The sequence below is a fragment of the Anarrhichthys ocellatus genome, unplaced genomic scaffold (genome assembly GCF_004355925.1).
Source record: "Anarrhichthys ocellatus isolate YVR2014 unplaced genomic scaffold, GSC_Weel_1.0 scaffold22, whole genome shotgun sequence".
NCBI classification, from domain to species: Eukaryota; Metazoa; Chordata; class Actinopteri; order Perciformes; family Anarhichadidae; genus Anarrhichthys; species Anarrhichthys ocellatus.
This window is the reverse complement of record NW_022280052.1, coordinates 3923124-3950894: the sequence shown is the minus strand read 5'-3', so window position 1 is coordinate 3950894 and position 27771 is coordinate 3923124. Positions and strand designations below refer to the sequence as shown.

At 42.1% G+C, this 27771-nt stretch overlaps 3 protein-coding genes across 3 annotated transcripts; 2 read left to right on the top strand and 1 right to left on the bottom strand.

Annotated features, from left to right (window-relative positions):
* Positions 1 to 703: 703 nt before the first annotated feature.
* Positions 704 to 7778, top strand: LOC116390298 (uncharacterized). Its single transcript, XM_031859813.1, has 5 exons — positions 704 to 790; positions 3766 to 4048; positions 5391 to 5957; positions 6549 to 6762; positions 7090 to 7778. Exons 2-5 carry the CDS (start codon positions 3775 to 3777, stop codon positions 7343 to 7345), a joined length of 1311 nt encoding a protein of 436 aa, XP_031715673.1. The 5' UTR covers positions 704 to 790; positions 3766 to 3774; the 3' UTR covers positions 7346 to 7778.
* A 2472-nt stretch (positions 7779 to 10250) lies between these two features.
* ndufs7 (NADH:ubiquinone oxidoreductase core subunit S7) lies at positions 10251 to 13790 on the top strand. The gene is made up of 8 exons (XM_031859607.1): positions 10251 to 10297; positions 11059 to 11095; positions 11568 to 11639; positions 11743 to 11863; positions 12146 to 12325; positions 12697 to 12743; positions 13178 to 13266; positions 13574 to 13790. Exons 1-8 carry the CDS (start codon positions 10282 to 10284, stop codon positions 13669 to 13671), a joined length of 660 nt encoding a protein of 219 aa, XP_031715467.1. The 5' UTR covers positions 10251 to 10281; the 3' UTR covers positions 13672 to 13790.
* Positions 13791 to 16722: 2932 nt separating this feature from the next.
* gamt (guanidinoacetate N-methyltransferase) lies at positions 16723 to 21298 on the bottom strand. The gene is made up of 6 exons (XM_031859685.1): positions 21031 to 21298; positions 19280 to 19425; positions 19089 to 19152; positions 18522 to 18589; positions 18150 to 18260; positions 16723 to 16987 (listed from the first exon to the last, which is right to left on the bottom strand). The coding sequence occupies exons 1-6, from the start codon at positions 21206 to 21208 to the stop codon at positions 16847 to 16849; spliced, it is 708 nt and encodes a 235-aa protein (XP_031715545.1). The 5' UTR covers positions 21209 to 21298; the 3' UTR covers positions 16723 to 16846.
* Between the last annotated feature and the right edge of the window lie 6473 nt (positions 21299 to 27771).

Below are 27771 nucleotides of genomic sequence, written 5' to 3'. Positions count from 1 at the left end.
TTACTAAATGATGTGGCCTTATGTGACCTGTTCAAATAGTATTTTATTTGATCCAATACACTAATATACTTTATCTACAGCAAATGTTTGTATTTATGCTTTCAGACTTTAAATTACTGACATAAACTATTTAGCCATTATAAAATGAGTTGCTGATTAATAAGATATCAATCGACTAATCATTTCAATAGGCCTATACATGTATTATGTAACCAGCCATTAATAAATAATACAAATGTGTATATGTAAATAAGTAAACAAAGGGGCCGCATGTTCACGTATTTCACAGTAGATATAATCTTCCTGTGAACATCTTGTAGTTCATTAATGAGATAATAGTAATGGATCCAGGACTTAAACAGTGCAGTAAAGTCATTACGCAGTAGTACACACTATCACCTGTGTGCGTATTACGGGAGTACTGAGGTTTAGTTTGAGTGTAAATGTTTACTGTCCTGTTTAGTTAAACTCGTGTTTGTGACGAATGTGATTGTTAATGTTGAATGTGGAGGTAAACTGAGACAAAGTGCCTCCTCCTCTTCCTCCTCTGGCTTTATTTGCTCCATATGGTGTTGGACATGGTACCCAGGAAAGAAAGAAAAAAACTCTTTTGTGGGCGGAGGAAAATCCTAGTATTTTGTCCGTCCTGAAATTTGATTCAGAAGTTCAGGATCCTGGAAGACAAAAAGCAAACGGAGGGGGAGGGAAGAAAGGCAGAGAAGGACGGAGAGGTTGTTTTTATACTGCAAGAAGAGTAAACTCACCAAATACTCTGTAACCTCCGACTAAAGTAAGTACATGTACGCGCAGCATGTTTCTACTTGAATAAAGCATTCCACCAGCATTTCATTGGGCTAAATTAATTCACATCTGTGTCTGAAATCTGATTGTTAACTGTTGTAATTGCTGCTGAATGGCCTCAGAATATAAGGTTTCAGCGCTGCTATTTGAGAAAGACTTGTGTGTCCTTTACGCGCACATTCATGCGGGCGCGTTGGATTTATTTATCATCAAATTGGGTAATTCCTGCAGCCGCTGTACTAAACCACTTCACTTGATTTGTAGAAGAGTACTTGTTAAAAGAAATGATTGCTCAGCATGGGGAGAAAGGTTATTTTTCAGCGGGGAGTAGGAGCACATTGCCCCCTATACGCGTGTTTCCACAGCCACGATAAACTCCACTTATATTTATTTTCCTCCGACCCAAAAGCCCGACGAGTCCTAATTTGCGCTCTATACATGGTAAAGTCCCCATTTGTTTGGAGAAACATCCCCGCCGCAGATTTGCGTGCCGATTCTGCGGCACGGTTGGAAGTGCGCCAAAAAATATCCAGAAGAAAATGCTCCAAACTCAGTCTGCAGATGTTAATGAAAACCTCAGAAATTCACCATGCAGTTCAAATAACGGCAGATAGGTGTTACTTATCAGACGCTTCTGTAGTAATCAAACTCCTAGAAGTATATTTAGCGTTTTTATATTGGAGCCTAAAAGTAACCATAGTGGTAAAATAAGTATTTGGACCATCTACTTCAGTAAAAGCATACTATAAAATACTCCATAGCAAGTAAAAGTCCTGCATTTAAATTTAAATTTGTATTGGCAACAAAATGTACTTGAGGTGTAAAGAGTTAAAGTACTCATGCAGGATGTCAACTGTCAGTGTTGAATTGTTAAATTATTTTACTTTTATGTTGTAGTTAGTCGAGATGAAGCTAGTATTAAAACTGCTTCATGTACTGTTGATAACAATGCATCACATTTAATAAACTGATCACATGTTTATTATCTGAAAAGTTACTTCAGATTACAACAAAAACTGACGTAAATGTACTTAGATACTTCCCACTGCTGGTAATAAATATAGGTCTTATTATCTTCATTAAATAAAATGTATTGTATATTTCCCAATGGGAAATCCCAATAATATTTTAGAATTAACTTATTTTGCCCTGTTGTGTGACATAATCCTCTTTATGTTATTTCTAATCAGCTGTCTGCTGTTACAGTGCAGGAGCCCTTAAGGGGCCCATGATGAATCTGAGGGAACGATCAAGTAAACATATTTATATTACAGAAACTAATTTATTTCATCCCATTCATCTATGTTTTCTATTGTCTTGTGAAATACTGCATACTTTCACTTCCTTGGGCCTATAAACATTCTTTAAATTAAAAATTAAATATCGGATACAGTCACCTCTCCATGCCCCTAGACATGTAAACATAAGTGAAATACTGGATACTTTAAAGTTAAACTTTTTAGTCCTTAAAACTCCTTAAAATCCTGGAAGACAAAGATCACTGTTTACACACTGAGGTCATAACCTGAGATACGGGGTCACAAGCTGTAAAGGTTGGGAACCACTGTGCTAAAATACCGCTCCATCACATAGCTGCATGTAGGGGATTAGATATTAGAAACACTAAGGTCATGAATTTCTGGGTTTAAATTCTGGTGGAGAGATATTACTTTAAATATAACTGAAATGTGTCTGCAGCATCAAGTATGAAAACGTGACAAGTATCGAAAGTTTGTGGCTTTAAAGAAGGTAACATTTCTACCTTTGGCCCATAATGAAAATAAGAAAAGCTTTTGATTCAACATTGAGTCATTTCGCAGTTTGATACGTTTAATTAAAGAAAAAGTTCAACAATTTGGGTATGCTTATTCGCTTTCTTGCAAAAAGTAAGATGAGAAAATATATATATGATGGTATCAATCATTTAACTCACGGAATGAAAGCAAATAAGTGTAATTTTACAAAATATAAAGCAAAGTATTGATATATTACCCAAACTTAAGTATTTTACAGACTCGTATTGATGTCTAACCTTAGTTCTACCAAATACTTCAGTCAAATATATTGAGTCTGAACTCACTGGAACGAGCCTGCACCGTCCACCATTCATACGCTTTTAATTGTCGAATGTGTTTGAAGTGTTTTGTCAACACTGTTGTTGAAATCTCCAGATTCTAAGAAAAAATAAAGACATGACCTCAGTGTCCCGGCTGTGTGATCGAATGTTTCAGTTTTGTGTGCAGCATCTTTTGGATACAGGAGTAGAAATATGTATTTTTGACAGTGTGTGCCAGTCTGTACATATTTGGAGCTGTTAATTAGTCTTGTTTCATTATATTCTTAAATGTATATTTTTAAATGAAAGGGTTTCCTGAAAACTACAATCTTAAATGATAACAATTCAAACCTGCAGGCAGTGTTACCTTGCAGAGGAAGATAAACTCTGACTTCCTGTCAGTGCTGATGATTGTACAACCACGGACACATCGACACTGATTTCCTTTATTCCCCCCAAAAAAGCCCCTTTCCTCACATGGCCAGTTTGACATCACGCCACATAAAGTCCCAGTAAAGTTTTGGTTTAAGATTTATGCATGTCTTTTGGAGGGTAAATGCTGCCTTTGTTAAAAGTGGTAAACTGAATATTTTTAAAACAACTAATAAAGGGGACTAAAAACAACTCTGAACTCGTCTTAACTGTTTTGGTTTTGACAGCTTTTTAATGCTTTTCAATATTCTGTCAGGGTTTATGATGATGTGTTGTCTTTGTGTGCCACCAGATGCTTGAAAAACAGTAAATAATAACTCCATTTAATAAAAAAATAAAGATGAAACGCTGTGTGATGCTTTTTAAAGGCTATTCTGGTTTGGATTCTCTGACACTTGGAGGAGAATGGAGGTGGTTTTACTGGACCCTGGTTTGCTGTTTTTAACTGTTTTTTGACCTATTCTTGCTCCTCTCAGGCTGCGACTATGAGCACCTCGGGGCTTCAGGCCACGAACCAGCAGAATGTGAAGGAGCTCGACAGCATGAAGGAGTCCATCAGCGACATCATCAACCAGCTCCAGGACATCGACCCGACCAGACTCTCCTTCTCCCCTTTCCTGGACCTGGACACTCAGATCTCCTTGGCGCCGGTATCAGACAGTCCCGAGTCCTCGGTGGAGGAGCTGCACTCGTCCTCCCACTCCGTCTGCGGCTCCCAGCGCTCCCTTGAACCGCCACCAGCAACTAGTCAGCCAAGGAGTGAGTTATTATTGTTTTTTACTGTCTGTCTGACGGAGCTGCAGGGTTTGAGGGGAAGCCGGAACAAATTAACAAAGGCTGAAGATGAGTTTGAGTCCAGACTGAATTCAAAAAAAGATGAGACCGAGTCAGGGCTGATTACAGCGGAGCAACAGTTAATAAGCATGTGCACAATAAAAGGAGGGTTTTTTTTTAAGGTTGAGCAGATATCCACATCCATGCCTTGCATACAAGTTTTGATATAATAATAAAAGTTATTTGTAGAGCTGAGGACATAAGAACGCACTGTGTGGTGGTAGAAAACATCTCTTTGACTTTCAATTTTGCATTGACAGGAGATAAAGTTCTTTGTTTTTTATATGTAAAAAGTGATGTTCCTGTCTGACAAACATTTCACCACTGCAACAGCAGCATATAATGTCCATGTGGACCGGCTATGTGCATGACACATTAAATACTGTAATGAACTAACTTGGTAGGAAAAATAGTTTTCTGGACTTAAGTCGAAAACAGATATGAGACTAAGTTGAAGGCATGTTTAGAGTCTAGAGTGCTGCAGAAGGGAGACCTCTATAATCTGAAGTGGGTGAATGTTTGCAATCCTTCAACTTTTGGATGTTGATACGATTGCCTGAATGACACCTTTGTAAAAGTTGGGAGAACATTTGTAGATGTCTACAATTCCTCTTTCTGCACATTACCACCAGATTTTTGATGGACAGTGAACAATTGTTTCTATATAGTATATGATAATATAATATTTATTCATAAGGTACCCAATTATCAACCGGCCACGGCCCCAGATCCCCAGAGACCCCAAAGGCTCCGAGTTCTCTGTCAATTGTTTGTCTTGTGTATTTGAATAATTGCTAATTTCGTTACGGACTTTGCAACACTGAAATCCAATTTTCAACTAATGTGCATCGTGACCTCATTGTGTGGTCCTGTATTAGAGGGTCTGGTTTCAGGACTGTAGTTATGTCCGTTCATATTGTTTTCATGTGGTGCATATTCCTGAATTACTTCAACCAAATATCACAAACCAATGACAAAAAGAAAACTTGTGATCATGTTGCAATATTCTGGCGTAGGAGTCCTGGTTGGTTTCAGTGACAGGGAACCACACGGTTCATGGTCGGGTGAGATCAGTAGGGGGCCCAACAGCATTTTACCTCCTACGGTCATCCTAATAGGTTAATACAGCCATGTGCCCACCTCTCCAAAATGTTACATGAGAGACTTTGACATGCAGGAAGTGAATGATTGATTAGTGTGAGTCTGCAGTTGATGGCTCAGTGTCTGGTTTTGGATCGGGTATTAAAATGTGCTCTGGTTTGAACAGGCTCTGCTCCCTGCCACCATCAGCCTAACGACGACCTCCCAGAGGAGCCACGTGGAGATCAGACAGAGGGCGGGGAGCTGGATACAACTCTTTCCAGTCCGATCATCACAGCGCACAATTTGGACGACGCCATGGAAAACTGCATCAGCCTTCCAACCCCCGCCTCTCAGGGAGACCTTCCCAACGGCACAGACACACCGAGATGGAGTCCAGAATCCACCAATCTGGACTGCACCGTGGACGAGGGTCGGCCTCTGATAGGTCCTCCGCCGGAGAGCGTGGAGCTGACTGTGTGGAGCTCAGAGGGCCCGGGAGAGACTTGCGAGGCCGCAGACGACGCTTCAGATCGGGGACAGTGTTGGTGCCGCTGCTGCCAGTGTAAATGCTGTCAGAGCGGCCGAGTTCCTGCTTTCTTCTCAGTCCTGGCCTCTCTCTTGTGTGCAGCCGGGATCCTCTATGCACTCTATTTCTATGTCCCCATGAGACCCCCAGACTGCCCCGATATGGCCAGCCGCATCGTTTTCACTCTCTGCTGCTGCGTGGTGGCAGCCGTCCCCATCCTGCTTGGTATGCATCACAAACCTGCACACTGACATAAATAAAAACAGCCGCCTGAGCCCCACAAACGATGAGATAAAGATTAAGAGAGGATTTGGTTTGTCTGGCCGCCTCGTCGCGGAATGTTTCAATGTCTCCTGTCCCCTTTAATTTCATGTGCTTTGCAACCTCAGTGTGCAGCAGACGTCTCCCCGGGCCTCTAGAGAGAAGCATAATTTCCTTCTCCTGCACAAAGCTTTAAATGGAAACTACAATAAGGGGTTAGCCTCTCATCTCCCAGGCTGTGGCCTAATTGTTCAGAATATTTTAATCATTTTCCATCCATGGGCGACCAGAAATAAGATGGCAGGTGGCAGAAACACCCAAGACCAAAGCCTGTCCAGATCATTTACCTCTCACCCACTTGTCAAGCTGAGGACAGTGAGGAGTATTTGCATGCAGGCTCCTCTGTCGGCCGGCAGTTGCAGTATTCAAATGAAGATTATTATACAAAGTATTCAGTCAGACGAGATCAAGTGCAGCTAGGAGTTTTGTTTGTGGAAAGATGGCCACGATTCAAGATGCTTACTGACTTATTGCTCCTTTTTGATCCTTTCGCAGCGATGCTCATGGGAGCAGCGTGCCAGTTCTGCACAGCCTCCTTCGGTCTGTGGGAGTCGTTTCCAAGGAGGCGGGCGGTGCACCAGCTGTTCGTCACGGCGTCCTTGGAGCAGTTACTCCTCTACGTCCTCAACCTCGTGGTCATGGCCGCTTTACTGCCTCAAGACCAGCTGAAGTTGGTGCCTATACTGGTCTTCATGTTCATCTTTGGAAGGTGAGGCTCAAAAAAAGTCCTTTTAAAAGGGCTCCTTCAAGACTCTGAGACATAAAACACAGATCAATTCACAATAAAGAAAAGTGACGTGAAGAAACAGCTGGCCACAGAGTAACAGCAAATATTGCCCATTTAATATGAAGAACAAAATCAAATAATTTAACATGGTTGTATTGGTACTTTTTAAGGTTTTCTGAATACCTCTTTCCCCTCTTTAACTGGAGTTTAACTAGTAATCTTGCTCTATAAAACACCGCCAGGGAGGAGTTTGTATCAGTGAAGTTTGAACTTGATCTGATTTCCTGTTTTATGTTCAATCCTCTACAGGCTTGTTTACTGGATCAGCCTGAACGCGTGCAGCTCCTGGCGGGGCTTCGGCTCCGGCCTGACCGTCTTCCCGCTCCTCGCCATGGTGGCTCTCAATCTGTTCCTCATGTACACCCTGAATCTCAAAGAGCCAATTTTTGTCTCTCAGGATGTCCTCTATAATCAGGTCACCCCCTCTTCCTGGTCAGGGGAGACATCACAGAGCCCGAGTGGCAAACCAGACATCCTACCCACAGACATCCTGGTCGCTCAGTGAGGAGGCGAGCTGCGCTTTCTTCTTTCAGAGGAGGAGATCTTTTCCCAAAATAGGCCATTCCTGTGGTTTCCAGCTCAGCACAGCAACACACGCTGCCACTATAACCTCCAAGTCTGTGACAACTTGTATTTTTGCTCCTCCTATACAGGACTTTTTTTTGTGGATACATGCTTATTATCTGAAATGCAAGAGCTTTTTCCCTGCTAGTGGCGGAGCACGCCTTTGAACAATGCTGTAGTCTTAAAACATTTGTCTGTTAAGCTATTCCAGTGCCTATGTTTAATGTTTTGAACTCTGATGTACTTAAAAGCTCTGCTATATATACGGCTAATTTGGTTTGACCTAAAAAACCACAAGCAAAGCAACTGCAGTTGTCAGACTTTATTATTATTTTAACTTGTCCAAAAAGTTTGTACATGATGAAGACAGAATAAAAGCCCTTTTTAACAACATCTCTTCCAGCTAGTTTTCAGTTCCTTCGCTGACTTTGACCAGTTTGACTGAGCAGCTATTCTTGGAGAAACTGCAGTGTGTGTCTTTAGTGCTGAGACTGTCATTATGTGATGACATGTTCTCAACGTTCTCTGGCTGCTTTCTATCTCCACCCTGCTGGTGTCCGCACTGCTGCTGCTGCTGCTGCTGCTCACTGGGTTTGTGGCGTAAAATGAGGCCAAAACTAAAACAGGATGCTGAAGATGGCTGCTCTTACTTCTTTTAACTGTTTAATCACAGGAGGTTAAAGAGCTTTCCAAATTACTTTAATTGAAGATAATTTGTTTGACGTTTGTCAGCCTCAAATGCTACAGTGCCAGATAAAGGTCCACGATCGAAACGTTGTGTCTCTAATAAACTCAGACATGTGATTTTTATTTTCCTACGCAGCAGGTTTTACCAATTTGATACCCGTATAGAATATAAAAAATCTATTATTCTGCAGGTCAGACTAATTAATCAAGTTTAAAGTTTGAGCTTATCGCTTTGGGCAAAGCCATCGTATTTGACATTTTGTAGACCAGTGGTCTCAAACTACCTGTCTTGGGACCTGATCCAGCCCACAACACCAACTCACAAGCCCTCATCAAAGTTAATGATAAACCAATTGTTATTAATATGTTATTAAATATAATTTAAATTTTTTCTCTTTCTCTATTGGTATTTCTCTTTGCAAAATCTGAGCATTTATTTTTGCCAGTAAGGTCATTCGAGCTCTCGACTCCTGTTATAGACAAAGTAATTCATCAAACAATAATTGTCTGATTAATTGATACTCCATTAGCTGCAGTGTCAGGCTGCTCTGCCTGTGTTTTGCTATTTTACTTTGGCCTTGTGGGATTTAGGATATATTCTTTCAAATTCATAAAAAGTCAGCTGTACTTCACTTCACATTCATCAGCTCCACTGGAAGCTGCCCAGTAAAACCACAGCCTGCTGCAGTCAGCCACTGTGCGGCTGATGCCTTGCTCAAAGTGCTCCAAAACACAACCACAGTGGTAACAGGTAGAAGGTTCATGATTCATACTCAGGTAGATCTGTCTGACATGAAGGGTGTTTTGTGATCCTATGTTTAATTAAATAACTGTGTTTGTTATAAAAACACAGCATGCTGCTGCAAGTTGATTATGTGGTCCTAACCTCTAAAGTAAAAGTACAAAACCAGTTATTTTAAACACGTTTGTAAGAATACTTTATCACATATTACCCTGACAGGGAATAAAACATTGCCTTGTTATATACTGTACAAGTCCAGTTGTAGTTAAATCAACAGAGAAACGAATGCGAAAGTGATTTCTGTGTTTCGTCAATTATATGCTCAAATTATTATGCGTTGCATGTTTTGAAGAAGCGAATAAGGTCTCTAGAATAAATGAAATGAAAACAGGCTATTTTACTTTCTAAATTCATTAATCCTGATCCCCAGCTGTCAATAGTCCAGCTATTTTCTGCCACTGCACATCTGCACAAACACTGTTTGTTCAAAATGTTCATAATTTGTCATTGACAGTAGCACCTAGCTGTGTGCATTACTCAGTTTAGTTTTCTTTAGTTTAAATACCTTTTAATACAATCATCATAGAGAGGTTTATTTATTTGAAAAAAATGCACTTTAAAAAGTCTTGCCCCACTGGAGGGAGCTAAACAGCTATAACAAAGACTATAATTAACAGTATCCAGACTGTCTATTTACTTATATATGGCCAACATGAAACAGATATCAGTGGATGTCAGTGTTGTCCAACTCATCACTGAGGACAGAGAGGACAGTGAGGAAACATCTTCAATGTTGGTTCTTGGGAGTTTTAACAACATGAGGAAATGTTAGCCTTCCACAATTATATTACACTGAGTGTGTTTTGAGGCTGATTGTGACGTGTTATTATTCTGAATCAATATTCTTCAATTTGACTAGTTAGCTATGACCGCAACACATATTTCAAAAGGTAAATTGATCTAAAAGTGTTCAATACCAGCCAAAAATGGCCAATATAACAGAATAGATAAATAATACATAAGGAAAATATTAATCAGTATAAATAGAACATTTTAAACAATTATTTGTGGTATCTGGTCAGAATCTTGTGTCTTGGTTTACTTGTGTGAGCTCAGTGTTTGTCGAATGGGCCCTGCTTAAATACAGTTTTGGGAAATTGGGATTAAATAAGATGTTTCCCAACCCCGGTGTGTTCACTGCCTCAGTGGAGAGTTTTAATGCACATAAGTCTGATTCAGGACATTTTCTGACTGGATCAACGGAATGTATTGAGGATATGATCCGCTTTCAATGGCGTTCAATACAAACCCCTAAATTCTGAGCAGACTCGTGACATTTTGATCTTCTGTGGTTTAGATAAACAGGTTGTCAACATTACAACAGCGCCCTCTGCAGCTCGAGCTCATAACCGCACGACAAGCAGTCTGACGTAACCAGAATCCTAAAGATGGCGGCGTTAGTTGGTGAGTGATGTTGTGATTAAACGTGCACGCTTTTAACAAACATTACAGTGTTTTCAGACGTATGTTACTTGCAGTATTTGACAAGTTAAGCGCATACATGTGCACTAACCAGAGGTTTGACTGTGTGGGTGATCTGATTTGTAACTTTTAGTGAATCCGCACACTGACCTTGCTCTGTCTACGTTAGCATGGCGGCTAACCAGGTTAGCGCTTACGTGAACTGAACTCCAGCTGCAATTCCAGCAGCAGTCAAAAAGCAAACATTAGTGATCACACGTAACGACAGATGTCTTCTTGAAAGTAACCACAGTGTTTGTTTTCATCTACGTCGTTGGTGGACTACCGTACTAAGTCTGTCATTAGATAGTGCGTGTGCTCCGCTATGGACACGAAGCTAGCCTTGAAAACTGCTGTTTTTGGGGTTCACATCTGTATTTGCGAACATTATGTGCATGAATATGTACCTTAGGGTAACTTTTAACATGTAACATTCACTTGTAACTATTTAGATTATACTTAGGACAGCACAGTTAGCTCTGCGCGAGGCTACAATGTACAGATTTAACAGCAGTGTTTGGTTTGAGGTTACATTTTTAAAGGCGCTTATATAAATAAAGTTATTATTATTACATGTTGTTGTTTTTGCTGCTTCATAGCAAGGTAACGAGTTATGTCACAACGGAATGCACAGCTTAAGTACTTATAATATATCCCTGTTATTATAAAATGTCTTCAGTTTGTGAAATGCTTTTGTTTTGCAGCGCCTCGTCTGGCCTTGTTTGGCTGCTTTTCAACAAGGTAAGAACCTTCTAATCCTTTATCTCTTATCAAAACTTCATTTCATTCAGTTCTGTCCTGCTGGTCCTACCGCTACTTTCGTAATACACCTTTAGAGGGGTGGAGCATGTCATTCATACCCACATAAACACATTTATTACTCTGCTTTTGTACAGGTCCAACTCATAGAATTCAACCTCATTCGGCATTAAATGCAGAGTGGAATATCCACCAAAATATATTTACTTACCACACACATGTGTCATGTAACACTAATAAGTACATACAGTCTTTACTGTATCTAACTCCCTTCCAACCTACCCAGTTTTAGTTTTGTAATTTTGTAATTTTTGTTATTTTTTAAGGTAAGATTCTTTTTTTATTTCATTCACTGTTTAAACACATGCCATGATTAAGATATTTATACATCAACTTTACCCATTATCTCTTAGGTCATTCAATTAATGAGCATTACATGTTTTTTTTTCCACAGGCCTATCTCAGTGTTTGCTGTTCATCAGAGGAATCTGCACAACAGTGCAAAAAGCGGGAATACCACCACGAGGTGAGTTTACCAAATATACTCTGGTGTAAATATCAGAAAGCGGAACAGACACTCGGTAAACTCTCTGCACACGGTAAAGATCCCCTCCGCCCTTCTGTTGCAGCGTGGTTCCAGTCAGAGAGAGGAGCACGGCGGTGGCAGCAGCCAAACCAGCAGCTGTAGCCAGCAGCAAGGGGGAGTATGCCATCACTAAGCTGGACGACTTGATTAACTGGGCACGCAGGGTGAGTAGATGAGAGGCTGTCAGCTCCGTTACCACCCACATATGTGGGGAGTGAATTCATCAGAGTCTGCAGTGTTTTTCTGTCCCCAGACGTGTGATGTGACTCCACTGCAGTGTATGACTGTTTGGTGTTGGTCTGAAACGTCACATGGTCGCTGCTGTTGCCTTTTGTAAATGGATCTCTTTGAAGATGTGACTTTGGGGCAGAACCACGAGTACCTGGATTAATGCGACTGCTCTGTGAGTGTGTTGTTGACTGATTGCTGCTCTGCTCCCCTCTCAGAGCTCCTTGTGGCCCATGACCTTCGGCCTGGCATGCTGCGCGGTGGAGATGATGCACATGGCGGCGCCTCGTTATGACATGGACCGCTTCGGTGTGGTGTTCAGAGCAAGTCCCCGACAAGCTGATGTCATGATTGTGGCGGGGACGCTGACCAATAAGATGGCTCCGGCTCTTAGAAAGGTGAGGGGGGGGAAGGGTGGTCTAACAGCAGCAGCATCTCTTGCATATAAGTGTAATTCAACTTATCACGCTCCAAACACCCCAATCTCTGTCTCAGGTTTGATTCAAAGCTGGGAAATGAAGGAAGAACAATGTATACACGCGTTTCTTTGCACTGCTCAAATACATTGTCAGTTTCTCTCTCTCAGCCTGTTCTGATGACAGGATGGCTGCCCTGAGAACAGTATAGCTCTTTTAATGCGGGCTGGATTATCACCAGCCTGTCGCTGGATTGGTAGACTGCCATGAATCTGTCCTCCAGCTGAAATGACGGATTAGTTCTTCGTCAGACATTATATAAGAGTCACTGAACTGCTTCTTCTTTCCAACAGGTGTACGACCAGATGCCTGAGCCAAGATACGTAATTTCAATGGGAAGGTAAGTTAACAGCAGTGCGCCCTCCTCTACCTCAGCTAATTTGTTTTTATGCACCAACACCTGCCAGTCATCTGTAGTCTACTCTGTATCCCTAAAGTCTCCACAGCAGATCTGATTTGAACATATACTCTTTGTTAAGTCCACTGTTCTTCTTTCTGCTTTATGGCCACAAGCATTCACATGACATGTGAGCAGTCGTAGTGTCTAACTCCTACTCTGTGGGTTTAGAGTTAGTCGAGACCTTTTCAATCAGCATCTGGATAACTGTGTCTTCATAATATTTAATGCTGTTTTTAATTCCTGTGTATTGTGTAGTTTGTTGTTTTGCTGATTGTGTTTTTGTAAATGTTTCTTATTTTTCGCTCTCTTGGAAAAGAGATCTTTATCTCAATGAGGCTGCCCGATTTAAATAAAATAAGTCTCTTCTCCTCCAGCTGTGCTAATGGAGGAGGCTACTACCACTACTCCTACTCTGTGGTCAGAGGTTGTGACCGAATCGTACCGGTGGACATTTATGTTCCAGGTAATCTTTACTGCCCAATATGGAAATGATGAATTCTACAAATTCCTTATAAACAGCAATGACAAATACTGACAAATGGTACTTGTTTTCTGTCAGTATATATGTAAATACAGCAGCATTCTTAATGTATATTGGACATAGTTGAGTCCTGTTATTGTGCAGCAGTGTCTTGCAGACTGATCAATGTGCGTCATCAGCAGCGAATGATATCAATGAATTACCAGTCAATCAGATAGGAGAACTCTGTACCATCATGTCTCTGTGAGTTTAAATATCCCTTAAACAATAAGAGTTGCTCTGTCCTCAGGTTGTCCCCCCACTGCGGAGGCTCTGCTCTACGGGACTTTACAGCTGCAGAAGAAAATCAAACGTGAGAAGAAGTTGAAGATCTGGTATCGAAAGTGAATGTGTTATGTGTGCGCTTGTATGTAAATGTTGTTTTTTTTGGGTTTCATTTGGAGTGCTGCTCCTCCTCCATGTAAAGCTGCAGGATCTTACCTGAATAAAACCATTATTGTAATTTACACACAGTGCACTGCGCCTTATTTTCAACCAAGCACAGCAGCGGCCGCTCGCTTCAGTCTGTCTGCACTGTAAGTTCAGTATTAATACCGAGTGTCTCTCTAGCCGTGTCACCCACCGTTTACATTGTCATTAAACGTAAAATGAGATAAAATATCGTTTTGAATAAACTGGGCTCACATGAAAATACATTATTTTAACATTTGGTGTGTCCATTCCTTCGACTGTGACCACTAAAGCCACATTGTATCCACTAGGTGGCTCCTGTGATCACTAACGGACCTTCACTGGTCTGCCTCGACACTTACGTGGTTAAATGAATATCGTGTGTTTGCTGATATTTACCTCGGAAGTCATTGTCTGCTGAAACACTATCCAAACCCACCAAGTGAAATACCAGAGCACCACGTCAAAGGTGGATTTCTGTTAGCAAAGCTGCGGTATTTAGTATTCTCAGCTAGAACTGGAAGCCATCTGCTATATTATGTATGCACAGAGAGAAAGCAGAGTTACTTTTAAGCATCTTCAGTGTGAATCAACAGACTCGCCGGTTCAGTCCTCAGTGCTGTTGAAGGGTTCTTGAGTGAGACACTTGATTCCTTCTCACCTATTTGTTTTAAGTTGCTCTTAATAACGGTGTGTTTGTGTGTGTGTGCTGGGATGGCTGTGCAGCACCAAAAAGATGAAATATGGTTGACTATATATATATAGAGCTGTTTTGAATATAGTTAACTTTAGTTAAAATATATCCCATGTACACTTTCAAAACGATGATGTTCATCCCTGTGTGACCAGTGGTTACGCCGCCATCAGTTCCTCCAATAACGGTTGTTTGTAAAACGTCCTTGTCGACCTTTTGTCATTGACGATTATCATACTGATTAAAGAGTGATTGACTTGTGTTTATTTTTGGTTGCACTTTCTGAATGACTTCAGACAAATCTTTGGCATTTCTTTATTACAATTATCTGTATTTGCATAACATATTTGCTGATACCGATATATCTGATATGTTGTAAAGATAATGGTTCTCTAAAAATACATCACGTCAAGGAGCAAAAAACACAAACTACAACACAGTTTAGTCAAATAGCTGCAGTAAAGACGGTAACACCTTGGCTTCATTATCACACCAGCACATATCAAAAATATTGGTACTAGTGTATCACAAGAGGCCCACATCTATCACAATAGATAGATAAATAGACAAAACATACTTTTATAGATGTTATCTAATTGTTTTGTCTATAAAAGCAAAATTATGAAAATGTTATCGTTTCCCATGACCCTAGAAGGCATCTTCACATTCCTTGTTTTATCTGACCAACTGTATAAAAACATATTCAGTTCACTGCCAAATATGAGGAACAAGAAAAAGCTAATCTTCACATTTGAGAAGTTGAAACCAGAGAATATTTTGACATTTTTCTTGAAAAATGTTTTGGTTTCAGCTTACCCTCTTAGCTGTAAGATCAGTTTCTGCCTGCTCATATTTCTCTCTGAGACTGTTGACTTAACTTCTTAAAATATAACACTCATGTGCTCATGATTCACATCTGAGATCCGCCAGCTGCTGTAGTTTCCCACCTGACTGCAGCCTGGTGTTGCATCATCCATCCATCTTATGATTCATGTGTCCTCACCAGGTGGTAGCTTATTCCCAGTGTTCAGATAACATGCACTGTTATCTACAGCCATACATTAAACAGTGTGTTGCACTCTGTGCCCATCTTAGTGGACTCTTTAACAGCTGACGTAGTGTTTTAATTAAGGCTTTTCATTCTGCAACTCTTTTTAGAGGTGCATGACAACAGTTTGTTGTGCGTATTGTCAGTAGTCTTATTCTCACTTTACAGGTGTGTTGTAAATCAAGTAAAAGAAGAGATTTTTAAAGTAAAAACTGCACACTACGTTTGAAAAAGCTCATTCCTGACCAGTGGTGGTATGTAAGTAAAAGTACTGTACTGTACTTAAAATGTATACATACTTGTATCTTAGTCGAGTGTTTCCATTTCATGCTACTTTATACTTCCACTCCACAACATCTCGGTGGGAAATATTGTACTTTTTACTCCACTACATTTATATGTAACTATTTATTTGTTACTTTTTACAAAAAAATCAACACATTATGATATTATATATTATGATATGATGCAGTAGTAATACTGTACTACTAATCTACCCCAATGGTATAAAAAGTATCTAAAATTGGCTCCATCGTGACAAACCACAACATTAAAATGCTCTTACATGTATTGGCTAGTGATAAAAAGAGAATAATATTTGATAATATAACAGAGTTATTCTGTACATTGAGTACTTTTACTTTCAGAACATTTTGCGGATAATACTTTTGTACTTTCAACTAAGTTACATATTTCAAGAATTTCACGTGTAATGGAATGCTTTTAGACTATGTTAGGCTTTAACACAGTTAAAGGATCTGCGTGATTCTTCCACCACTGCTCTTGACTTAATGTCTGCTGATCAAATATACGTTGATTCAGCATTTCATAGACAAATTCCCACAGGAATAACACGAGTCTGCCGTGTTTAACATTGAGAGTAGAAAAGACTTTCGGAAGTTCATGACAACTATGCATTTAAGCATCAGTGATATATTTTCTGTTTGGTCTACAATTGGGAGATCCATGGCAAGTAGGATACTGGGTGATCTAAGACCTGAAAGAAATGAGCCTCATTCGGGTGTAAATGCATTTTTAGTGGTTTCAGTTTGCCGTTGTCTCACATATTTGCTGCTGTGAAGAATAAAATGTATCAACGCAGTGATAAAGCACAGTCCGCAGCTATACAACGGTACGAAACAAACACAACTACAACTCAAATGAAGAAGGTAAAATTTGAAATTGATACAACATGGGAAAAGAAACAAATGCAATAAATGCATAATAAATACGAGCACCTGTAATCTGAGTTGGGATGGACTTGTGTTTATTGAAAATATGGCAGACAGTGAAATAAACAGAGTCTTGTGAGAAGGCACGTCATTGTAAAAAAAAAAAAAAAAAAAAGGTTGTAGCACCATTTTCAGACTTTAGTCCTTGACGATGGTTGGAGTGATCATCTTATTGAAGGAATAGTATTTGCATTCGGTGGGTGGTGCAATGTCCATGGTGGTGGTGCTAATCTTCTCCTTCTTGAAGCCGGCTTGGAGCAGATGAGGCACCTGGGTCTCCTGAAAATCATTAACAGACAGAGTTGGTGATTGTGAGGCTCGCTGGCTTTATCGGGCGCGTTAGTCTTATCCTGTTTATTGTCGACCTTGCGATTATCGCAGCCTGTGTAACACAGGTTGCACTCAGCTCAGCCCTGATGGAGACGGGCGCTCAGCGCTGTGCACCATGGATAAATATCAAACGCTAAAGTCTAAACAGTCCTATTAAAATACACGTCCCAGAAATACACGTCTCTGTTGAGACAGGCAGGTTGATGATTCACAGGCACAGATACTGATAGGCCTACTGTATGTATTATGACTGTTAGTATTCAGTAACTTGAACCCGTCTTATGCTAAAATACATTGCAAGATACTTTATTTACTAACGTGCGTGACTAAAGCGCTCCACTGAAATCAAACTTGACATTTTGTGGGTAAGGTGATCAGTGTTTAGAAACACCCTAAATGTACTGCCTTTTTTCAATTAAAACATGTACTACACATCCTGATCATAGTCTTGTCAAAGAAAAATGTTTGAAAGGACTTTGATGACAATAACTGTGTCCCAATTCTACACTACATACTATTTTAAAGCAGGTTTTATGTATGTCATGCATTCATCGTGGAAAAAGTCAGTTTGCGTGGACACTATTTTCCCACAATGCACTGCACAAAGGAAATGTAGGATCTACTCACATCTCCGTAACATTACAATAAATTGCAAATGTTGGAGAAACAGCTTCAAAAAGTTCTAAGAACACAAAAAAAGTATTAAATCTTTGGAAAAGACATTTAAATGGCAGTGACCTTCTAAAGTCGCAGTTTAGTTGACTTCCTACAGTGCAGCTATTGTATCATTTCTTGTTAATATAATAATGGTAAAATATGTTGACTTCTTTTAAGCCAAATGGAACACTATAATGACTAGTATAAAGTACATACTGTATACAATAGTATGTAGTTTGGGATTGGGACACAAAATGTTTTGGTAGCATCATTCAGACTTTTTGTCTCCCCCTCTAACGCCCGCCATGTAGTGACTTTACTTCCACAAAACTTCTATTGCACAGAAAAAGTATGGATGGAAACTAAGAAAACGCACGACGCAGTAACGCAGAAGTTATACAGTTGCAGATGAGTTGACTTTCTTTTCCTTGAGGGCGTAATGAAGGTGACCAACCTCAAACATCTTCTCGATGTTGTCGTATTTGGTCTTGAGCAGCTCGCCCCAGGAGGTCAGGTTGCAGTAGGTGAGGACGCCGCCGGACTTCAGCAGCCTGTGAGCGTGACCCTGCAGAGACAGGACCAAATCAATCAGTCCTTCAGCCCTGTAAGGATACGACCTGAAGAAGACTACAGTATGTGCATCACACAATAGCTCAACACTGAAGTCATTCATACTTGTTATTGATACGTGTTTTCTACTATTACGCAGTATCTTCAGTCCACTTTTCATATAAACAATTCCAAGATTATCCTCCTACAGAATTTGTATCTTTTCAGGACTCTGTGTTACTTACTGGAGTGTTTTATGAGGATTTTAACTACTTACCTTAATGAAGTCAAACTGGTGGGTGTGCCATGTGTCCTCTGACAGAGGGTATGTGTCATAGAGGATACCTGAGAGAGGAAGGACACAGTGTTAGCAGAGTGCATACAACAACTAACTCATTCAGTTTTCTATGTGTGTGTGTGTGTGTTGTTTATCGCTTCTTAATATTTTGAATCGGTCAAGTGAAATGGGACAATGTCTCAGAGTGTGTTCGTCTGTTCATCAAACATGAGATCTCAGACAACAGTGGCTAAAGTGTTGAGGACCTTTGAATGGATTATGCATCCTCACACTGACTTTCAGCAATCAATAACTTACACTGAGTGGCATAACCAGGGTGCAGTGAAGTTGTATTTATCCTGATGTGGTAACTGATACTCCACTCGTCAGAGTTTGATGACGTGTAAAGGGATGAAACGGTTTCACGATGTTGTCGTGGTGTTTTTAAAAAAATGCTTTGTATACATATTTGTACCAACTGTCTGCTCCAGTTGTCTTCAAAACATAGTGAACCGTAAACTCAAATCAAGCAAAACCGTGAGCTGAATGTCTGGTTTGATTTCTTACCATCAAAGTGGTTATCTGGCAGGGTGGGAACAACGTTCTCCCAAAGGCCCTTCAGAGGGACGACCTGCAGCAACAGAAATGCCACCTTCACTTTTAAGGACGGTAACTGTAAACTAGACGTGTAAACGTGCAACACACGCAGCTGTGATTAACAACACAGGCAGATAATGTTAACAGTTGGATCTGCTGACCTTATGTGGCTGAGCCTTGGCCCAGTTCTCCAGTCTGGCGAAGACGCCGTCGTTGCACTCGATGATCCAGTGCTCCTCAATGGGGTAAGACTCAATCTTGGTAGCGGCGATGGCCATGCCGAAACCGATCTCCAGAACGCGACCGCCTACCAGACAGAACACAAATAAACAATACGATGAGAAAACGTAAATCTAATTAATCAACCAATAATCACCAACTGCTGATTGTCTATGAAACACTGTGACATTCATTTCCCATCCATCCATCCATCCATTTTCCACCGCTTATCCGGGGTCGGGTCGCGGTGGCAGCAGGTCAAGCAGGCCGACCCAGACCTCCCTCTCACCGGCAACATGTTCCATGTTGACTACTACATTCATTTCCCATCGACGGTTAATTCTCACACTAAGGAAGGAAGCAGGTTGTTGGGGCTCAGTAACATGGTGATAGCATTATTTTTGAGCCATTGCTCTTATGGACGAGCAAGACCATAGACCGCACTTTTGTAGTTCACAGTTGAGGTTTTCTCCCTCTGTGGGGTGTGGAGGGATAGCCAGTTGCTTGTAACATGTGGTGGGACAGTAAAAGCCAAAGGGTTTTATTTCCTTTCAGAGAAGCATATAAATAGATCAGGGGCGAAGGCTATTTGTTGTTGCTTGACCCCGTCATGATGATTTACTGAGCCATTAATCAGCAACTCAGTGTAATATTCACATTTTAATTTCATTAAATATTGTATACCGTCAAAGAGAAGTGAGAGCAAACTGCATGGAGCTGAAATTTGCTGTTTGTTTTAAGTGCTACGTGTCTCTTTCATGTGAAATTCTCATGTTGTTTCTGTTTTGCTGTTACGTCTGTTTATTTGTTCTTGGCCTGAGTTTCATCTGAAAAAAGATTTAAATCTTAAGGGGACTATCCTGGATACATAAAGGTTAAGTAAAAATAATAAATTATAAATAGTTTAGATATAGCCACAGAGTCTTGTGACCCAATTTATTGTGAATAAATTGTGTATGCTGGGTTATACAGCATACTCGACAGTTGTACAGTGTTGTGCAGACAGTTTTAGTGCACATGCTTGTCCCTTCCCATATGTCTGCAAGGGTGTGTGGATCAGTCTATTTTTTTAAAGCTCAGAGCAGATGAGCCGTTTCCCCCTGGAGACTCCTTGGCCTGTTCCCATGAGTAGAGAAACAGCTGCTGTAGTACTCACACAGCACTGAGCGCAGTGCTGCTCACACGCTCACACGTGTCCTCCATCATTCATCAAAATACTAAAGAAAAGCTTAAAGTATGTGTTAAAAAAAACAATTACCCTGGTACAAACATTATCACACCTTTTTAAGTATCAACCAATTTTCAAAAATCAAAACACTACTTTCATGAATGCATTTCATGTTATTTTTTAATTTACAATATTTTAGGGCAAACTGTGTACTCAAGTATGCAATATGCATAACAGGTACAATTTATTGGGAATAGCATACTGGTTTTCTGTGTATTGAGGATACAGATTATTCACCTGACAGCTACATTTTAAATGATATAGTATTATATTAACGGCACATTTATGTCTACAAAACTAATGTATATAATTTATGACATTAACTTGTTGTTATACTTATAAATGTCCCTCACAAAACGACTATTTTGTGGCAGGAGTCCCTCATCAGAAGCACAGTCGTTCATCACAAAAGTACGGTGTCCGATAATGGACCACGCTTAACTTCCCTGAAACTGCGACTTTTACCTTTTGAGGCCGCAACGGTTGCCAGGGAATGCATGTACGGGGTCTCCCAGCGTTCCATCACGGGTTTGCCCATGATCTCCAGGTGTGTGTCGGTCTCATTGTAGCCGGCGCTAGCGTCGTGCCAGGAGGGCTTACAGTCCTCTCCCTTGGTGAATATGGGCTTGGCTGCGGTGCTCATTTTGTTTTGATATGGTGGAGGCAGTGGTGGTTGTTTGGTTCTGCAGACTGTGTCTCCACACGGAAAAGGGTGAAATGCAGGAGGCGGTAGTTTATATCGGGCTCAGTAGTGCTGACACCGCGTAAGTTTCCACTACAGGTCAAAGGTTCGCATACATTCCCAGAGGGGGCGAGGAGGCGTCCAAGATCCTTTGTAGAGAAGATGATTCACTATGCGGTAAATTCACTGGCTCCTTCCTCATACAGTGAACATGCCACACGAAGAAGCAGCATAGATGCTTTACCACAGTTCCCAAGTATGCCCAGTGAAGCCTGACAGGAAGGTTCTGGATTTGCACGTCTGCAAGTACAATATACACATGCCACAAAATGTGTCTATGTATGATATTTAATCATTAAACGGAAATACAGGTGTTTATAACCTGCTCTTGCAATGCTCGTAGCACTCAATGCATAGCTGTCATTTGTATTTTATTTGTATTTTTACTTTAAGATGGATACATTAAAAGCAGCAAGAATAGCAACCTCTGAAAATGCTTTCTGGACAACAGTGTAGCTCTGAAGCATGAAGGCATCCTTACATCAGGCTGGTGTTATTGTTTAAAGCTGCAATAAGGAATGTAAAGCACTAGGGGGTGTGAGGACTCAAGTCACTGTGAGGTTAATAGCGTCTACAGATTAACATAAAACCTTAAACTTACACTTATCAAAGTATTAAATTGAACAAATTAGATGTAATTTGTTCATCATGATAATAATAACTGAGCTTTACAGGTGCTGATGGGTTTTTCTATACCCTTGGACTGAGCCACGCTAGTTGTTTCCCCTGTTTCCAGTATTTATGCTAAGCTAAGCCATCTAGTCGTAACTTAATATCGGATAGATATAACGAGTATCGAACTTCTCATCTATTTCTCCGCAAGGAAGCTATCCATCCATCCATCCATCCATTTTCCTCCGCTTATCCGGGGTCAGGTCGCGGTGGCAACAGGCCAAGCAGGCTGACCCAGACTTCCCTCTCACCGGCAACATGTTCCAGCTCATTCTGGGGGATCCCGAGGCGTTCCCAGGCCAGCTGGGAGATGTAATCCCTCCAGCGTGTTCTGGGTCTTCCCCAGGGTCTCTTCCCAGTTGGACGTGCCTGGAAAACCTCCAGTGGGAGGCGTCCAGGAGGCATCCTAATTAGATGCCCGAACCACCTCAGCTGACTCCTTTTGACGCGAAGGAGTAGCGGCTCGACTCCAAGCTCCCTCCTGATGACCGAGCTCCTTACCCTATCTCTAAGGCTGAGCCCGGCCACCCTACGGAGGAAGCTCATTTCGGCCGCTTGTAGCCGCGACCTTGTCCTTTCGGTCATGACCCAGAGTTCGTGACCATAGGTGAGGGTAGGAACGTAGACCGAGTGGTAAATTGAGAGCTTTGCCTTCCGGCTCAGCTCCCTCTTCACCAAGACGGTCCGGTGCAGCGCCTGCTTTACTGCTGCAGCCGCACCGATCCGTCTGTCGATCTTCCGCTCCATCTTACCCTCACTTGTGAACAAGACCCCGAGATACTTGAACTCCTTCGCTTGAGGTAGGCACTCCGTCCCCACCTGGAGGGAGCAATCCACCGGTTTCCGGCAGAGCACCATGGCCTCAGATTTGGAGGTGCTAACTCTCATCCCCGCCGCTTCACACTCGGCTGCAAACCGCCCCAGTGAATGCTGGAGGTCACGATCCGAGGAGGCTAACAGGACCACATCATCTACAAACAGCAGAGAGGCGATCCCGAGACCCCCGAACCTGACGTTCTCCACCCCCAGGCTGCGCCTAGATATCCTGTCCGTGAAAGTCACGAACAGGACCGGAGACAAAGGGCAGCCCTGGCGGAGGCCAACACCCACCGGGAACGTGTCTGACTTATTGCCGAGAATGCGGACACAGCTCCTACTGCAGTCGTACAGAGACCGGATCGCCCGTTGTAATGGGTCCGGCACCCCATACTCCCGCAGCACCCCCCACAAGAACCCCCGAGGGACCCGGTCGAAAGCCTTCTCCAAGTCCACAAAGCACATGTAGACTGGTTGGGCAAACTCCCAGAACCCCTCCAGTAGTCTTGCGAGGGTAAAGAGCTGGTCCACTGTTCCACGGCCGGGATGGAATCCGCATTGCTCCTCTTGTATCTGAGGTTCAACAAACGGTCGGAGCCTCCTTTCCAGCACCCTGGCATAAGCCTTCCCCGGGAGGCTGAGTAGTGTGATACCCCGGTAATTCGAGCACACTCTCCGGTCCCCCTTTTTGAAAATGGGAACCACCACCCCGGTCTGCCAGTCCATGGGCACTGATCCCGACCCCCATGCGACATTGAAGAGGCGTGTCAGCCAGGACAGCCCAACTATGTCCAGCGCTTTCAGCATCTCAGGGCGGATCTCATCCACCCCCGGCGCCTTGCCACCAAGGAGCTGTTTGACTACCTCAGCGGCCTCTGCCAGGGATATGGGTGAGCCATCCCCTAGATCTTCAGGCGCTGCCTCCTCTGCAGAGGACATGTTGGTCGGGTTTAGGAGTTCCTCAAAGTGCTCTTTCCACCGCCCGACGATGTCCCCTGTCCGGGTCAGCAGTTTCCCCCCCCCCCCGCTGAGAACAGCCTGGGGTAAGCCCTGCTTTCCCTTCCTGAGCCATCAGATGGTTTGCCAGAACCTTCTTGAGGCCAACCGAAAGTCCTTCTCCATGGCCTCCCCGAACTCCTCCCATGCCCGAGTTTTAGCATTCGCGACCACCGCAGCTGCAGCCCTTCTGGCCTGCCGGTACCTGTCAGCTGCTTCGGGAGACCCCTGGGCCAACCAGGCCTTGAAGGTCTCCTTCTTCAGCTTGACGGCTTCCCTCACGTCCGGTGTCCACCACCAGGTTCTCGGGTTGCCGCCACGACAGGCACCGATGACCTTCTGGCCACAGCTCCTAGTGGCCGCGTCCACAATCGGGGCTTTGAACATGGTCCATTCGGATTCCATGTCCCCAACCTCCCTCGGGATGTGAGAGAAGTTCTTCCGGAGGTGGGAGTTAAAGACCTCCCGGACAGGGTCCCCCGCCAGACGTTCCCAGTTCACCTTCACTAAACGTTTGGGCTTGCCGGGTCTTTCCAACCGGTTCCCCTGCCATCTGATCCAACTCACCACCAGGTGGTGATCAGTTGACAGCTCTGCTCCTCTCTTCACCCGAGTGTCCAAGACATACGGCCGCAAATCAAATGATACGATTACAAAGTCGATCATTGATCTCTGGCCTAAGGTGTTCTGGTACCAGGTACACTTATGAGCCACCTTATGTTCGAACATGGTGTTCGTGATGGCCAAACCGTGGCAAGCACAGAAGTTCAATAACGAGACACCATTCGGGTTCAGATCGGGCAAACCGTTCCTCCCAATCACCCCCCGCCAGGTTTCTCCGTCATTGCCCACCTGAGCATTGAAGTCCCCCAGGAGAACTATGGAGTCGGTAGGTGGCGCCCTTTCCAGGACCCCTCCCACCGACTCCAAGAAGGCCGGATACTCTGAACTGCTGTTTGGTGCGTAAGCACAAACTACAGTCAGAGCCTTGCTCCCCGCAACCTGTAGGCGCATGGAGGCGACCCTCTCATTCTCCGGGGAGAACTCCAACACAGCGGCGCTCAGCCGGGGGCTCGTGAGTATCCCCACTCTCGCCCGGCGCCTCTCACCCTGGGCAACTCCGGAAAAGGACAAAGTCCAACCTCTCTCCAGGAGCTTGGTTCCAGAGCCAGCGCTGTGTGTGGAGGTGAGTCCAACTATATCTAGCTGGTATCGCTCCACCTCCTGCACCAGCTCTGGCTCTTTCCCCGCTAGCGAGGTGACGTTCCACGTCCCTAGAGCTAGTCTATGCTAGACTAGCAAGGAAGCTAATAAAACAAAAATGAAAAACTACTCCTTTAAAAGAAAAAGCCTATTTGTTTATTAACTTCAAAGCTTGTTCACAAGTCAAATGCTCCAGGTTAGTTGTGAACTGCGCTTCATTTAGCCTTCTGTCTTGTTAAGCGGTGTTTCTTGCTTGGCGTAGACTGAACTAACAGCAGAGTGAGAGCTCTTTGTTTATTTTCCTGCTCTCTGAGCATGGACAGCTGGAGTCAACTATTTCAGTGGATCTAAATCACACTTGCACTTTTGCTCCTATTGCATCACCTCATTTGAGCAGCTTCATGAACTGGATTTATAGATCCTTTATTAGTAGTGTGTGGCTGGTATTGTTTTCACCTCGTGAGTCTGCATGTGTAGGAGATATGAAGTGGGGAAGGGATCATTGCTGCCCCAGATAAAATAAACCAATTATCATATCTACGCTATCTGATTTCAAAATAAAAAGAGCTGTACATTATTTGAAGCAGGATGTGAAAATGTTCACAGTATAAAGAATACATGCAATTGTGCGAGTTAATAGTCACAAAACAATTGTGTAAATGCAGCGCAGTGAATCACGGTTAGATAGGATAAGAGTTTAAACAATTATTTGATTAATCTAGAAAATAATTGATTGATTAATTGATAATATAGAATGTATGTTGTCCTAGAATGGGATTTTAGGTTCTCATAAATTCCCTGATGAATGCAGCGATGCAGTAATTCTCCATGAGAATAGTATTAGGATCATTTTTTATTTAAGGTGTCAAACATTTTGTTTGAAAATGCTACTGGACGTGAAAGCTCTGAGACCAAAACTTCTAATAAACCATAATTTCACCGTTTTCAATGTCACATAGCCTCTTCCTATGAGTTGTATGATTCACAATGAGACGGAACGACAGTCAAAATTGGATCATCTGATCATCTTCACAGCCCCTCTGCCCCAGTTACCCATCATCCACTTCAGTCCCATTAGGTGAAGCTGAGTGGGACCGGCTCCTCAGTGAGGGTCCTCATCAAATCGCAGGTTTTCATCCACCTACCGCTCTCACACGAGTCTCTTCATCCACACTGCCTTTGAATAGTACTTATTTCCACAGAAGCTCACATTCATGCAGCAACCACAGCACTCTGACACGGAAAACAATAAACCATTACTCTTTTCTTTTTTGCAGTTCTCAAATGTTGTCATGTCACAGACCCCAAAAAGCCCATCAGAAACCTTTTGATGAGATTTAGCTCCGGGAAATGTCCTACTTTGGTAAATGTTGATATTGAATTACAAAACCACTTGGGCAGATGAGAGTGAGACCTAACTGTGAACATTTCCAGTGATTTCAGTTACCGTACTTTCAAGAATATCAGTTATACCAACGCATAATAGGACTTATAAAACATTAACAAGCTGCTAACCCATCACACCACTGTAACGGCCCTCAGCAGGGACTGGTGACCTAAAGGTCAACTTTGGATCAGCCTTTCTCAAAGCCACATGACGTCCAAGTTACTGCTAAATAATAATTAAAAAAACATCAAAAGACACAGATTTTAATTGTTGTATTTATTTGACCAAAACATAGAAAATGAATAAATACAATTGTTAAAAACAACACAAAACTACAATTCCTCTTAAAAAAATGTTTTTAAAGATTCAAACATCATGAAAACAAACTGATTAAAATAAAATTACTCTTAATGTTCACATTACTAGCTTATATTTGATTAATTATTTATTTACTTCTTGAATAACTCATTGAAAACCCCTGAAACACCACTCTGTTAATCTCTTCTGGTATCCCAATACTCTTAATATTATACTTTATCCTTCTAAGATCTTCTTCAGAAAAGCACTTACCACAGGCAGTTTATCATACTGCTTCATTATTAGTCTGCCCAATAAAATGACAATAATTACGTTCGTTACTTTGTCATGTAACCTGTGTCATCACAGGTCTCCTGCTTTGCTCTTTCACTATTTTCCTCTTCCCATATAACATCCTGCTGCCCTCAGCATTTCACCAGCAGGCTCAAACTAAAGGGAACTTAAAGCTATCAAGAGTCAAAGAGCAGAAGAACTCTTCGCACGTCAACCAGATAAAATCAAATCATTTTATTATCCATCAGTTCAGAGTTTCCTTGTTTTGTTTTTTTCAATTCACGTGCCAACAGACTTCAGAGACAGAAGTTGAGTGAAAGAATCAGAAATGTGAATCACATCTTCCAGAACTTATACGTTTGGCTGTTCTTTGAAGATGTATTCTGTAAGGGAATAATGGCTTTGCGAGAAATTACAGAAAAGTGCGATGAAGAATTAGATTGTCAAAGATACATCTTTGATAAAGTAAAATGTCTTTGCAGTCTGTATCAATGTGTTGCCATTTTAGTTTGTATTGCTATGTTAAATACATACCCTGAGGAAGTAAGATATGAGGAGTTTATTCCATTGCAATATACCCATATATATCAAATATGTACTATATGTTGGTGTGTACAGATTTGGTTTTAGGATCTGATGGATTGCTGTGCAGCTCACAACAGGAAGAGGGTGCTGTTTTTCCCCCAAAGCCAACGGAGAAATAATGAATGCCAATCACAGTCGACACCTTTATGTTGTGGTGGAGTGTAACTCAAGTACCTTATGCCTACTTAAATTACCTTTTTAAAAATACTTTTAC